This window comes from Podarcis erhardii (genome assembly GCF_964252035.2).
Source record: "Podarcis erhardii genome assembly, chromosome: 13".
In the NCBI taxonomy this organism is placed as follows: Eukaryota; Metazoa; Chordata; class Lepidosauria; order Squamata; family Lacertidae; genus Podarcis; species Podarcis erhardii.
The window spans coordinates 25,672,666-25,686,778 of NC_138502.1; the positions used below are offsets into that span (position 1 = coordinate 25,672,666).

Consider the following 14,113-nt stretch of genomic DNA (forward strand, 5'->3'; position numbering starts at 1 on the left):
TCTGGCCGACAATACCCAGAAGAAAGGCCTCTGGTTTCTTAGTGAAGGTATACTTAAATACCTTTTTCAGCTCATTATATATCATTTCCCAGAAGGCCTTCACCCTAGGGCAAGTCCACCAGAGGTGAAAGAATGTTCCTTCATTTTCTTTACATTTCCAACATTTATTATCAGACAAATGGTATATCTTGGCAAGTTTAACTGGGGTCATGTACCATCTATATATCATTTTCATTACATTTTCCTTCAAAGCATTACATGCAGTGAAGTTCAGCCCAGTGGTCCACAACCTTTCCCAGTCCTCAAACATAATGTTATGCCCAATATCCTGTGCCCACTTTATCATAGCTGATTTAACCATTTCATCTTGTGTGTTCCATTTTAACAGCAAGTTATACATTCTTGAAAGTACCTTAGTCTTAGGTTCTAACAGTTCTGTTTCCAACTTCGATTTCTCCACCTGGAACCCTAACTTTTTGTCATTTTTAAAAACTTCTTTAATCTGAGCATAGTGTAACCAGTCTCGCACTTTATCCTTCATTTTCTCCAAGCTCTGCAATTTCCAATTGTCTCCATCTTTTTCTAATATTTCCCAATATTTTGGCCATTTGGCCTCCATATTGGGTCTTTTTCGGGCCTTAGCTTCCAGAGGTGAAAGCCACCTTGGAGTTTTGTTTTCCAATAAGTCTTTGTATTTTGTCCAGACATTAAACACTGCTTTCCTGACAATATGGTTCTTAAAGGCCTTATTGATCTTAACCTTGTCATACCATAAGTATGCATGCCAACCAAAAGCATTGTTAAAACCTTCCAGGTCCAGTACGTCAGTGTCTTCGAGAAGTAGCCAGTCTTTTAGCCAGCAGAAAGCTGCGGCTTCATAGTACAACTTTAGGTCTGGCAGGGCAAAGCCCCCTCTTTCTTTCGCGTCAGTTAATATCTTAAACTTGATTCTGGGCTTTTTGCCCTGCCAGACAAATTTAGAAATATCTCTCTGCCACTTCTGGAAGCACTCCGTTTTGTCCACAATCTGTAGTGTTTGAAACAAAAACAGCATTTTTGGCAATACATTCATCTTAATAGCAGCAATTCGGCCTAACAAAGAAAGTTTTAATTTTGTCCAACTGTCCAAGTCTCTTTTGATTTCAGACCAGCATTTTTCATAATTATCCTTAAACAGACTCAGATTTTTTGCTGTTATGTTTACCCCTAGGTACTTTACTTTTTTAACCACAGTTAGTTCTGTCTCTCTCTGAAACCGTTCTGACTCTGTATCTGTCAATTTTTTTTCCAACACCTTAGTTTTCTGTTTGTTTAATTTAAATCCCGCCACCCGACCAAAGTCTTGAATCAGTTGTAATACTCTTTTTGTACTAGATTCTGGCTCCTGCAGGGTCAAAACTAGGTCATCTGCAAAAGCTTTAAGTTTATATTGTTTCGCTCCGACCTGAATCCCTTCCACCAACCGGTCCCCTCTAATCATGTTCAAGAGCACCTCCAGAACCGAAATAAATAACAAAGGGGAAATCGGGCAGCCTTGTCGTGTTCCTTTTTCAATTTTGAACTCTTCTGTAACCACATTGTTAACTATCAATTTAGCCTTTTGTTCTGAGTATATTGCATCAATCCCATTCTCAAAACCCCGTCCCACTCCCATTTCTTTTAAATTTCCCTTCATAAATTTCCAAGAGATATTATCAAAGGCCTTCTCCGCATCTATGATATTTCTGCATTGAATTACAAAGCTATTGAGACCAAAAGGTTTCATGGACCTCTGGGTATAGGGCAGTATATAAATTCAATTAATAATAATAATAATAATGGAGGATGATTGTAATTTAAAGTATGTTTATTTTGGACTCTGCTATACAGCTCCAAATCTAACTTTTAAGTGCATTTTGAGTGCACTATACAAATATGATGCTAGATGGCAATGGTGAGCTTATGGCAAATTCAAGATATTTTTGAAAAATTTTAAAAAAGCATTTTTGCAGTGTTTTTTTAATATGTGTCTAGTTTCCACCTTTGTTTTACTGTGCCTTGTGTTTCAAATTGTTGTGAATTGCCCCGAAATCATGTGTGATGAGGGTGTGTGATGTAAATCAAATAATCTGAATAAGATAGGATAGACTGGAGTGGAATAGAGAAGCTCTTTAAGTACCTGCAAGATACAGCTTGGACTCATCCACTTTTGCTTGACCCATATTTTGATCATATTGTGCACTAATTAATTTCTCCAGGTTGGATGGAGAGATTTTTTAGTTGTTCTGCAGCCGTGCTTTGCAAATAATAATAATAATAATAGAATCTTATCTGGTGAATTGAAGCTCGGTTAAGCAAAACCTCTCTTCAGATTTTCTGCACATCTAATGAAATTCAGTGGGTAGGATCGGATTTTCGCAAGGCACCACCACGGATCAGTGCAAAAAGCTCTCTGACACAATATGATCAAACTACGGCTCAGTCAAAAGTGTGGTTGAGCCCTTTGTCCTATTCTCTACAAGTTGCACCTCTCCATTGTATCTTCTGAACCGGCTGAAGTTTCTGAACCGTCCTCCTAGGCAGCCCCACACTGCAGCAATCTAGTCAGAAACTTACAGGGCATGACAAGGCGTTCTTTTTGTGAAAGTTCGTTAGTGTAACCACTTGAAGCAATTCCTATTCATCGCCAGTGAAATGGCTATCCATACAGCTTATAACCACAGTGATCACCTCAGTGTGTTTCTTTGTAGACGGACCGTGACCGAGACCACTGTGTGCGACTGGCAATAGGTAACGGCATGCGTGTGGAAGTCTGGAAGGAGTTCCTGCATCGATTCAAACCTATCCAAATCCACGAATTTTATGGCGCCACAGAGGGGAATGTTGGATTTATTAACTACATCGGGAAGGTTGGAGCCCTGGGAAAGACAAACTTCCTCCACAAGGTAATGAGGGCTAAGCAGGAATTTCCAGGGTGTGTTGATCACAAATGTCTAAATAAATAATGTCTTATCTTCTTCTTTGGCGATCGCTTGTAGCAGAGTAGGATTGTCTTCCATAAACACAGTTTTAACAGTGAGTCCATAAGTGACTGTGGAGGCCAATTCTGGACCCACACGTCCTTCCACAGTGTTGGGTTGGATTTTTGGAAGACGCCTGTGCATGAATTTGTTTTATGTGTGTAGATCAGTGCACGCTGATCAACGCACAGTCTTTGCAATAGGGCTCTGTTCCGATGGCATGAGTAGTCATGCCGATAGGTAGATCCTATCTGCTGCAGCTTTCATCCGCCTTCACACCCGTTGTAACATACCACCTGCCTGTTCTGCTGTTGAGGACTTCTTGGGTAATTCTTTGTCTCACTCGCTGGATCATCACCTTGTGGTGGTGAGTGGGTTTGCACATTCCTATGACCCTTGTGAGTGAAGCCGTCGGGAATCTCGTACTCGCAACAGGGTCACCCAAGGCGGTAAGATCAAAGGGAAGGAGCTAGACGAAGAATGTCTTATAGAATTCCAAGGTCCCAGTTAAACATCCCCAAACACTCCACTCTAATTGCACACCTCATCTTCTGGTCTCTTAAAGCTGCCTTCAGTTCTCTCTTCAATAGCCACCTTTTCTGTGTAGACTTTGCCACTATACTTCAGTCTAGGAATAACCAAAGTGGTATTCTCCAGATATTGGACTGGATTCCTGACTACGGCTGAGCGATAGCTGGTTTTCAACATTGTTATATATCGACAGCTAAACAAATAGCGATATACCGATATATCACAATGTCCGAAATAAGGATGGAACTATGTAGAGGCATTTGCTTCACAGTTTTGCCTTCATCATGATTTTTGCTGGCACCTGGTCTTGTGATTCGCTGCCTCCTGCATGAGGTGAGGGAGAGTTGAGTTAACAGAGTTTAATAGGGGCTGTAGGAATCAGGAGAGGCATTGGCTGGCTTCACTGTTTTGCCCACATTGTGATTTTTGCATAGCACGCACACACACACAATTTGTGTTTTTTTGGGGGGGAGGTGTTATTTTTATTTTTATTAGGTATTTTGTTGTTTTATAACTTGATTTTATTCTGTGAACCGCCCTGACACCCCCGGGTGTAGGGTGGTATATACATTCAATAAATAATAATAATATATTGTCAGGTCAAAAATTACAAAGCCAATATCACAATATGGACTTCAAACCAGCTTTGGACAATATATTGATATATCACCTGGCCCTATTCCCGACCATTGGTAATGACAGCTGTGGAGGCCCCCCAATTTGGCCACACCTGCCTTATTCCCCCTTTCCTTTGACTGGTCTTAACTGTCCAGGGGTCCTTCACCATTTTCTTACCTTTATTGTTTGCAGGGATCCTGGCACCTTTGGTGCCTTCTTAGTCTTAATCACCTTTTGGCTAGGGATGAGAGACTTTCTTCTGTTCCTTTCCTTTATTGTTATTCTGGTTCAAGGGCTTCAGCCCCCTCATGTGGTTTTACCTGACTGGAGTGTCCTGTATTGTACTATGATAATGCCTGCTCTTTTCATGGATGGAGGATGGAGAGATATGGGTATTTTTTAAATGGGGGGTGGGGCTGCTTCTAGAAACCTTTGATCTTTGCCTAGCTGGAATGCAGCCTCGTGTGCAAAGGTCCCACGAGATATTCCGAGATTAGGGCTTTTGTCCTTTGAAGAGTTGTGTAGTAAACCCTGGATGTGAAGCTGTTCCTGGCACGTCTGATACAGGGATGGGAAAAATTTCACCCCTTGCCATGTCTGTTTGAGATGCAGGGCTTAAGTAACAGGAGTCCTATGAGAGAGAGGGGGGGGGGGAAATAACCATTATGCCAAACTTGGCCCTGCATCATGATGTTGCTAAATCATGTTTTGGCACCTGAGACTTCTAAGTGCATTTTTTTTATTTTGATCAAGCACATTTCACAATAAAGCGTTTCAAAGTGTGCCAGAAAATATTTCCAATTAATACAGTCATACTTCATGTTATGTTTGCTTCATGACATGTTTTTTCAGGTTGCGTCTTGCAGCAACTCGGGAGTACCAGAAAGGGTTACTTCCAGGTTTCGCCACTCGTGCATGTGCAGACGCGCAAAACGATGTCACGTGCATGCACAGAAGTGGTGAATTGCAACCTGCATGTGTGCAGACACGCCGCTGCGGATTGCGTTCTATTAATGTTGCGAATGGGCCTCCGGAACGGAACCTGTTCGCAACCAGAGGTACCACTGTATATGAATTTAGCAACAGGAAAATGCCAGCCAATTCAATATGGATGGATTGAGGGTGGGGGGAGATCATGCAAGACAGCTGCAAAGTTAGTGAACTCTTTTCTCTATTACATTATATCATGTATTGTAAATGTTGCCATCATAATTCCCTCTATTGCTGATGTTCAGGCTGCCAGTGCCATTGGTTATGTTGCTAAAATGTCACCCCCCACATAGAAGAGGGGGTCACTATCTTGAGGAAATGGAGCGCAGTGACTGGAATCCTGAACAGGGAGCAACCCGTGCTGCAACATTTTGTTGTGGATCCTACTTGTCTACACAGTCGTACCTTGGTTTTCAAACAGCTTAGTTCTCGAACATTTTGGCTCCCAAACGACGCAAACCCAGAAGTGACTGTTCTGGTTTGCGAACTATTTCTGGAAGGCGAATATCCAATGGGGCTTCCACAGCTTCTGATTGGAGCTTCCTGCAGCCAATCAGAAGTCGCGCCTTGGTTTCCATTCCGGAAGGGATTCTGTTCAACTTCCAAGGTACGGCTGTAGTAATAGTAAACTCAATTTTCTAAGTGTGGTTCCTTCTGAAGCCAAAGTAGCAGTACTCACACAAACAAGGAAGATGTATCAGCAGGTACCCAGGAACTCCAAGGTTTGTAGAAGTACAAAAAAAAGAGAAACATTTTTTGGGGGGAAAGAGTCCAATGAGGGCTCTGCATACACTTCGGGCAGAGAATTATGACAGGTTGTTTTTGAGAGTGGAGTGGGGAGAATCGTAAACCAGCAGGGAGAGGGAATGGAATGGAATGCCCTGAAAAAGGGCATGGCTGGCTGGAGTCCTAAACTTCATGTTGCAACATTTTGCTGGAGCACCTGCTTAGATAAACTAAAATCAAAGAGCAGGTTCCAAAGTCCAGGTCAACAAAATGAAAAATCTGCTGACACCCACAAGCTTTACACAACTGTGTAAAGTTAATCCATTCAGTCCTAAACTTTGAACTATTTTCAATTGAAAACCTTACAGTGATTTATTACCTCAATTGAAAAGCAAATAAATGTGCATAAGGTGACTTAGTTTAATAATCACCCCTCCCAAGAGGAACTCTGGGAACTGTAGTCCTGTGAGTGGTGGCATGCGACTAGGTTCCTCTTAACGAATAATCCCCAGCATTCTCACCAAACTACAATTCCCAGAATTCCTAGGGGAGGGGAGTCATGATAGCTAAAGTGACGTAGGCTTGTAGAAAGTTCCAAGAGCTTTCCCAGGTGGCATCTTGAGGGATGTTTTTGAGAGAAAGGCAGAAAACACAGCTTTACCCAACACCGGCCAGAGATGTTGAGCGCACCTTTGCCCAGTTTAGCAGAAGCAGTTACTCTCCCTCTGGCCTCTTGGTTTCAGAAAATAATGCCAACAAACCATATTTTTCTGTGTATGACGTGCTGCTGTGTATAAGACCCTATTTTGGGGGACTCAAAATTAAGAAAATGGGGGAGGATTGACCAGAGTTGTGGAGCTTTTTTGGGGGTGGGGATTGCAGTAAATCACTAACCCAGAAAATCGCTCGCATCACAGAAGCCTGCAAATGTCTGCCCGCTCGCAAACAGCAGCCAGCATTCAAACGCCCAATTGCCACAGCGGCAGCCAATCCAAAGCAGCCCTTGCCACAGCAACCAATCTCCTGCCCAATTAAGGCAGCACCAGCCAATCCTAAGCAGCCCTTGCCGCAGCCACCAATCACCCACCAAATTGCCACTGACAAGCTGCAGCACACGGCTGCAACCAATCACTCATCCCCCCCTATGCACTATCGGTGTATAAGACGCACCCCGTTTTTACACCTTATTTTACAGAACGAAAAGTCTTATACATGGGAAAGTATGGTGTTTCACATCTGGCAACCAATATGGCCTTTTAGTTTCAGAAATTTCATGGGTAGACAATTCTAAAAAGCGCAGGACACAAACTAAGCTCTCCTACCACACTCTTTGAGGGAAGTTGGTGTTGCTGGTCGAAGGAGCTTGAGGTGGCTCTGTCCAGATCTGTGCAACCCTCGCTTTCCAGGGGCAGTGCTGAGGAGAGCAGCAGTGCCAAGGAGGAGAAGCCACAGTCCAGGTGCCAAGGAACTGGCTCTGGCCTGGGGACCACTGGTTATCTTTGCTTGAGGTCAATGATCCTAGCTGTGGTTCCAGGGCGTTGGACTCAATGACCCTTTGGGTCCCTTCCTGTAGTTCTATGGTTCCATAAAATGCTTTATGATCCTGGTGTTATAACATGCTTGCCTTGAATTTACGCCTTATCATCTCATGCTTTCCTTTCTATCTGTTCCTTTCTACCCTTCAGAAACTGGCAAAATTCGAACTGATTCAATATAACGTTGACCAGGATGAGCCGGTGAGGGACGAGAAAGGATATTGCATCCCAGTGGCCACAGGTAATAAAACAAGCGTACATTTACATCCACACCATAGGTTTAAAGCACTCTTATGCCACGGCTTGCCCCCAAAGAATCGCGGGAACTGTGGTTTTGCAAGGGTGCTGAGAACTGTAGCTCTGTATGGGGTCTCCTAACATCTCTCAGCACTCTTCACTTCAGAATTTTGGTTTCTCACTTCAGCATGCGTGTGTGTGTGTGTGTGTGTGTGTGTGTGTGTGTGTGTTTGGGTCCAGCATCACATACAAGCACTAATTTTACATATGAATTGCCCAGTCCACAAAACTCTTAGGCGCATTACGGGGAGATTTTTTTTTTTTTTAAGATTGTCTATAGAATTTCTGGAATGTCTTTTTCCCAAGAGAACTCAAGGTGAATTATAAATGATTAAATATAAAATACGTGGGGATACTTTTGAAAGTGATCCGGAAACTACAATTAATCCAGAATGCAGCAGCTAGACTGGGGACAGGGAGTGGCTGCTGAGGCCATATAACACCGGTCCTGAAAGGCCTACATTGGCTCCCAGTATGTTTCCGAACACAGTTCAAAGTGTTGGTGCTGACTTTTAATGCCCTAAACGGCTTCAGCCCAGTATACCTGAAGGAGTGTCTCCACCCTTAGCGCTCAACCTGGACACTGAGGTCCTTCTTCAAGGGTCTTCTGGTGGTTCCCTCGCTGCGAGAAGTAAGGTTACAGGGAACCAGGAAGAGAGCCTTCTTGGTAGTGGCACCTGCCCTGTGGAATGCCCTCCCATCAGATGTCAAGGAAATAAACAACTATCTGACTTTTAAAAGAAATCTGAAACATGTGAATCAATGTTTGATGTTTTATCGTGTTTTTAATATTCTGCTGGGAGCCGCCCAGAGTGGCTGGGGAAAACCAGCTAGGTGGGTGGGGTATAAATAAATTATATATAAATTAATAATAATATTCTGAACCAACTCAGAAACAAATGAAGATTTAAAGAGTTTTGTTCTTTTTAAGGAACTATCCAGTTTATTTTAAGACCAGTAATGTTCCAAAGGGGTAAAAGCACTTTTGTGTACGCACTATACTTTTATAGAACATTCGAAACGCATTCTTTCCCTAAAAGAACTCTGGGTATTGTAGTTAGTTGGGGGATGCTGGGAATGGTAGCTCCGTGAGGGGTAAACTTCAAGGGGAAGGCATGCAAAGCTACCTTTTCCATTCAGCTCCTGTACTCTAAAAACATTGTCCTTTATGAGTGAAATTGTTTAGAGTAGTCTGGTCCAGTCAATTTTACCACTCTATTGATTTGTTATGGGGCATGGGGAATTAGGACGGAATTACCAAGGTTCTCCTTCCTTCCCTTCCAAGGCGAGACAGGATTACTGGTGGCCAAGATCACTAGCCATACCCCGTTCTCTGGCTACGCAGGAGACCAACAGAAGTCGGAGAAGAAGATTCTCCGGGATGTTTTTACCAAAGGAGACTGCTACTTCAACAGTGGTGACCTCCTGATGCAAGACCATGATGGCTTTCTATATTTTCAGGACCGGGTAGGAGACACTTTCCGGTGAGTCCCACCTCTCCAGGTGGGGTAGGATCTGCTGCACTTGGTCTCGTGGAGTGTGAGGTTGCAGTTTCAGATGATATACACCGTATTTTTCCATGTATAAGACACCCCATGTATAAGATGCCCTCTTTTTTGGGGGGGGGACTCCAAATTAAGAAAACACCCCTCAGCATTACCCGTGTATGAGACGAGCCCCAATTTTAAACCCAATTTTTTGGTTAAAAAAACCTAGTCTTATACATGGAAAAATACGGTATATCTGTTGGCATTATGGCAGGTATAGCATATAACACAGTGCAAATCTATGCAAGGTATATTTAGAAGCAGGGGGAGTACTAAAATGTCTCGGGGACAGGCCCCTGACACAAGCCTGCATGAGATTTGCATTTGCTCATTTATATTCATAGACGGAAATTTCTGCTTGGCTGCGGTCTCACTGCCCCTTTGCTTTGCAATATACCCAGCAGCTCTCAAAGCAAATGGTTGAGGGGGAAACAACAGGAGATCTGGCTGTTGGTGCAAAAAGACCCACAATTTGATTTTCAGGGTTTATCCGTGCCTCCGTTTGCCCCACTTCTGCCCCCTTCCACTCCTTATGGAAACTCGATATTTAGCACCAAATGCAACTGGATTTTCCACGATTGCTGTTTGTTCCGATTTATCACTAAAGAGTGGGTTTTCCAGGGGGAAATGACAGGGCAAAGGCAAAATCACTCAAATCCATGCCCAGAAAGCATGACACAAGTGGAAAACTGCTGAGCCCTGTGCTTTCAAGTGGAAGTGTGGACGAGCCCTTAGCAAACACCTCAGGAAGAAAGATGACAGAAACACATGTACTGTAAATGTCCTTATTCTGTACAGAGATCATTCGTATTGTGATGTTGAAAGGAGGCAGGAAAACAAGCAATTTGCCAGGAAGTTTCTGGTTCTGATCTGCAATGAACACTGTCAGATTGTTGCTGAGACCCACACCTCATGTGAAAGCCCCACTGTTGATCCTGGGAGCCTCCTTAGTGGGGTAGGAGAGCTGAAAAGAATGCCAGTATATTTCACATCTGGCAACCAATGAACCCCTTTGGTTTCAGATAGTACATGGGTAGACAAATCTAAAATGCCTGGGACACAAATTTTCACAGCCCTCTAGCAACTATGGAGGCTTGGTTACCAGAAGTAATGTATTTAGCATTAGCAAAATACACACCAGGAGATTTGGTTTGGTCCAAATCAAGTATAAACTTCCAGAGTGAACATTAAATACATCAGTTCTGGTAAATGAGCCTCCGCACCTACGAGAGGGCTGTGGAAATTTGGGTCCTGGATTTTTGACTCATCTTCCCATGTCATATCTGAAACCAAAGGGGCACATTGGTTGCTGGATGTGAATTCCCCACCCCCACCCCAGCTCTCCTACCCGGTCCTATTCTTCCTCCTTCTCGCTGTTGCTGCTTGCTCTCTTGCTGACTCTGAGCTAGCAGAAGGTGTAGGAAGAAGCAGGGATGTGTGCCTGCTTTGGTTTATTCCACTGTTTTATTATGGGGCTTAAATGGACAGACATTTAGGGGTGAGCACACAGGAGTGTGCCAACTCTGCCCCCACCTTCCTGCCACCCTCCACAAAGCACTTTGAACACTCAAGAGCGGGAAAGAAATGCTGTGGTAGTTGCTCTTAACATAATAGGCATGCTCTTCTCCCCAAATGGTAACTGTTCCCCTCTCTTTGCAGCTGGAAAGGGGAGAATGTGGCCACCACGGAGGTTGAGACGACCTTGGCAACGCTGGAGTCGGTTCAGGAAGCCAGTGTTTACGGAGTGCCGGTGCCAGGTGGGTCCTGAAGTGCCATTCTTAAATGCAACTTTGGGCAGCCAGAGTTAGCATCTGTGGCATCAGGAGATCAGCTCCACAGCAGCAGGCTAAGGGAAGAGGTATTGAGGATAGTCAATTGTACCCGCCATCTTTGGACACTGGCACCATTTCCAGTCATGGTTTGAAGTGCCTGTGAGTCCCACGGTCTATAGAGCACAAGGTGTCTAAACCAGAGGTGGGGAACCTATGCTGCCCCAAATGTCACTGGACTCCAGCTCCCATCTGCCCCGGAAGGTATGGCCGGCAGCTCGCCTCTGCTCCCCCTCCACTGAAAAAATGTCCTTCACCCACAATGCTTCCACACTGGGCATTCATTGTGGAATAGCCACACTTTGTTCACTCTCCTTAGGTATTTTGTGTTAACTCTGGAAGCGCAATCTCGATTCTGACCAAACTAAGCCCCCTAGAACATAATATAGATCAGAAGGCTTAGTCTGGTCAGAATTGAGTCTACTCTTCCAGAGTTAACACAAAATACCTCACTTCTGGTAAATGAGCCACCATAGCCACTAGAGGGCTGTGAAAATTTGTGTCGTGGGCATTAGGCACCGCTCCGGCGGGAAGGTAAACGGTGTTTCGGTGCGCTGATCTGGTTCGCCAGAAGCGGCTTAGTCATGCTGGCCACATGACCTGGAAGCTGTACACCGGCTCCCTCGGCCAATAAAGCAAGATGAGTGCTTCAACCCCTGAGTCGGTCACGACTGGACCTAATGGTCAGGGGTCCCTTTACCTTTACCTTTACCCCGTACTATATGAAACCAAAGGGGTGCATTGGTTGCCAGATATGAAATACGTTGGCACTATTTCCAGCTTTCCTACTCCACTACTAAGAAGAGCTCCCACAACGATCAGAGCAAAGTCACAAACCATGATTTTGCACCACTGGCAGATATGCTAGCACAAATATTTGAGATCAAGATGCCAGTTAGGTTAATCTTTCTCTCTAGTCCACATACTGCCTTGTGCTGCAGGCAGACATATTCAGATGTAACCCTTTTATCTATTCTGAGTTGTACTGTGGACAATGAAAATGTATGCGGCAGCAAAAATCCATTCACCTCCCAGGGTGCAAGATGGACTGATCATTTCCCCTCTGATGTGGAGAATGTGGTTATTTGTGACATAGCTAAAAGCCAGAAAGACCAGAACCAACTTCTTTGCTATTTACAACATGATCTCTACTTGGTTGCCAACAAGCAATTTTTAACGTCCCACCGGCAAGCCCAGGCCAGTGGCTATTTACAAGCCTATTTAATTATTTATTTCATGGCATGTATATTGTGCTTTTAAAACATAATCATTTCTAAGTGGTGTATGTAAAGATCAGCCACATAAAGTACAATGAATAATTCATCATAAAACTGAACATGAATCCCAAGCATACGTAAAACCATAACTTCCAGCCTCCCTCTAAATACAATAAAAGAAAAGCAGCCCGGAAAGCAGGTGTCTAAGCTAGCTTCTGAAATAGCAGAAGGAGATGATAGTAATAATTTCACAACTACAAAATCTATATGCCTAAGGGAGGGTGGAAACATATGAAGAAGGAGAAAAGCAATCTGAAAGAGAAAATTCACTTGTCAAGAAAAAGAATGAGCCATACTGGGTTCTCCGTATAGTCTAGGAGTAGGTAAAGGAACAATGTTCACAGAATACTGTTGTGACGTGGGGTTTGTGATTTCAGCTCTCTTGACATAATATGCTGGAGACAGTTCTCTAGTAACACTTCTTTATTAAAGCAAACAAGACTGAGACTTGAGGAGGGGAGAGCTACATTTATAGGGACAGGGAACAAGCTAGAAAGGATACATTTTGGAGGGAACAATATCAGGCAATCACAGTCCTGCCTTTTGGAGGAAACCAATAAGACAGAGGATCCAAATACAGCAGCTTAAATGAACCAATAGTAGCTGTACCCTCTGGAACCAAAAGGCAGTTACTTTACCCTAATGCAATACAAACAATAATAATACAGATATAAAATCCTTTGACTCAATACACAACACCCCTCCCCCCCTAGTGAGCACAGCAGACGTAATCTCTCAGGTACTGTGGGGTCCTACAACTTCTACTTGATCTCCTGACAACAGGTGTTGCCGGTTCTGGATTGGGTGTCACCTGTGGTAGGGGGGCTGCTATAGGGGTTTCATCAGGAACAGATGGAGTCCCAGACATCTCAGGGTCCCCTACCTGTACCTCGTCATCCTGAGGACCAGCAGACCCTGGTTCATTTGCTGAGGCCCCTGGTGACTGCACCTCTGGGCCATTTTCACCCTGGCCTTGTAGCTCTGCGTCGTTAGCCAGGGATGAATTATCAGACTCCTCTCTGCTGAGCGCCCGGCGCCTCAGCTGATCTATATGTCTCTTCCAAACTTGCCCATTTTCCAAGGTCACATAATAGGACACAGGTCCACTAGCCCGGGTGACCACACCAGCCACCCACCGCGAACCTCATGAATAGTTCCTCACCCAGACCAGATCTTCAGGGGCGAGATACCTTGTTGTGTGAGTCTCAGCCTGGGGGGTTGCTCTTGCATTACGGTTTGGCATTTTATCCGGGTGGACATAATCCAGCACCGTTACCAGTCTTTTACCCAAGAGCAGCTCAGCTGGCGACTTGCCCATTGCAGTACACGGCGTCGCATGCTGCAAAAATAACATTCGCGCGATGCGAGCTGACCAGTTACCCTCCATTAAGCGCGCAATGGATTCTTTGGCTGTTCTTACCATGCGCTCCGTCTGCCCATTGGAGGATGGGTCAAAGGGCACGGATGTGACCCCTCTTATGAAGTTATCAGCCAAGAATGCCCTGAATTCTTGGGATACAAAAGCTGCCCCATTATCTGATACAATGGTCTCAGGTAACCCGTGGGTTGCAAACAGCTGCCTCAACACCTTGATTACGGCAGCTGATGCCATGCTAGGGACCATCGCCACTTCTAACCATTTGGAATATGCATCGACGATAACCAAAAAGACCTTCCCCTGGAATGGCCCAGCAAAATCTAAGTGCAGCCGGCTCCAGGGAGATCTGGACTCCTCCCACCAGGGAACTGGTGCTCTGGCCACTT

At 44.4% G+C, this 14,113-nt stretch overlaps 1 protein-coding gene across 2 annotated transcripts in view; it reads left to right on the forward strand.

The window, feature by feature from the left end:
• The window catches only part of LOC309327452 (long-chain fatty acid transport protein 2-like), a 31,192-nt gene that overhangs the window by 12,056 nt on the left and 5,023 nt on the right, over window positions 1-14,113 (forward strand). For both annotated transcript variants that reach the window (XM_081836742.1, XM_081836741.1), the window contains 4 exons: window positions 2,730-2,924; window positions 7,550-7,640; window positions 8,982-9,180; window positions 10,903-11,000. In XM_081836742.1, the coding sequence (XP_081692868.1) occupies window positions 2,730-2,924; window positions 7,550-7,640; window positions 8,982-9,180; window positions 10,903-11,000 (583 nt within the window). The remainder of the gene's footprint in view (window positions 1-2,729; window positions 2,925-7,549; window positions 7,641-8,981; window positions 9,181-10,902; window positions 11,001-14,113) is intronic.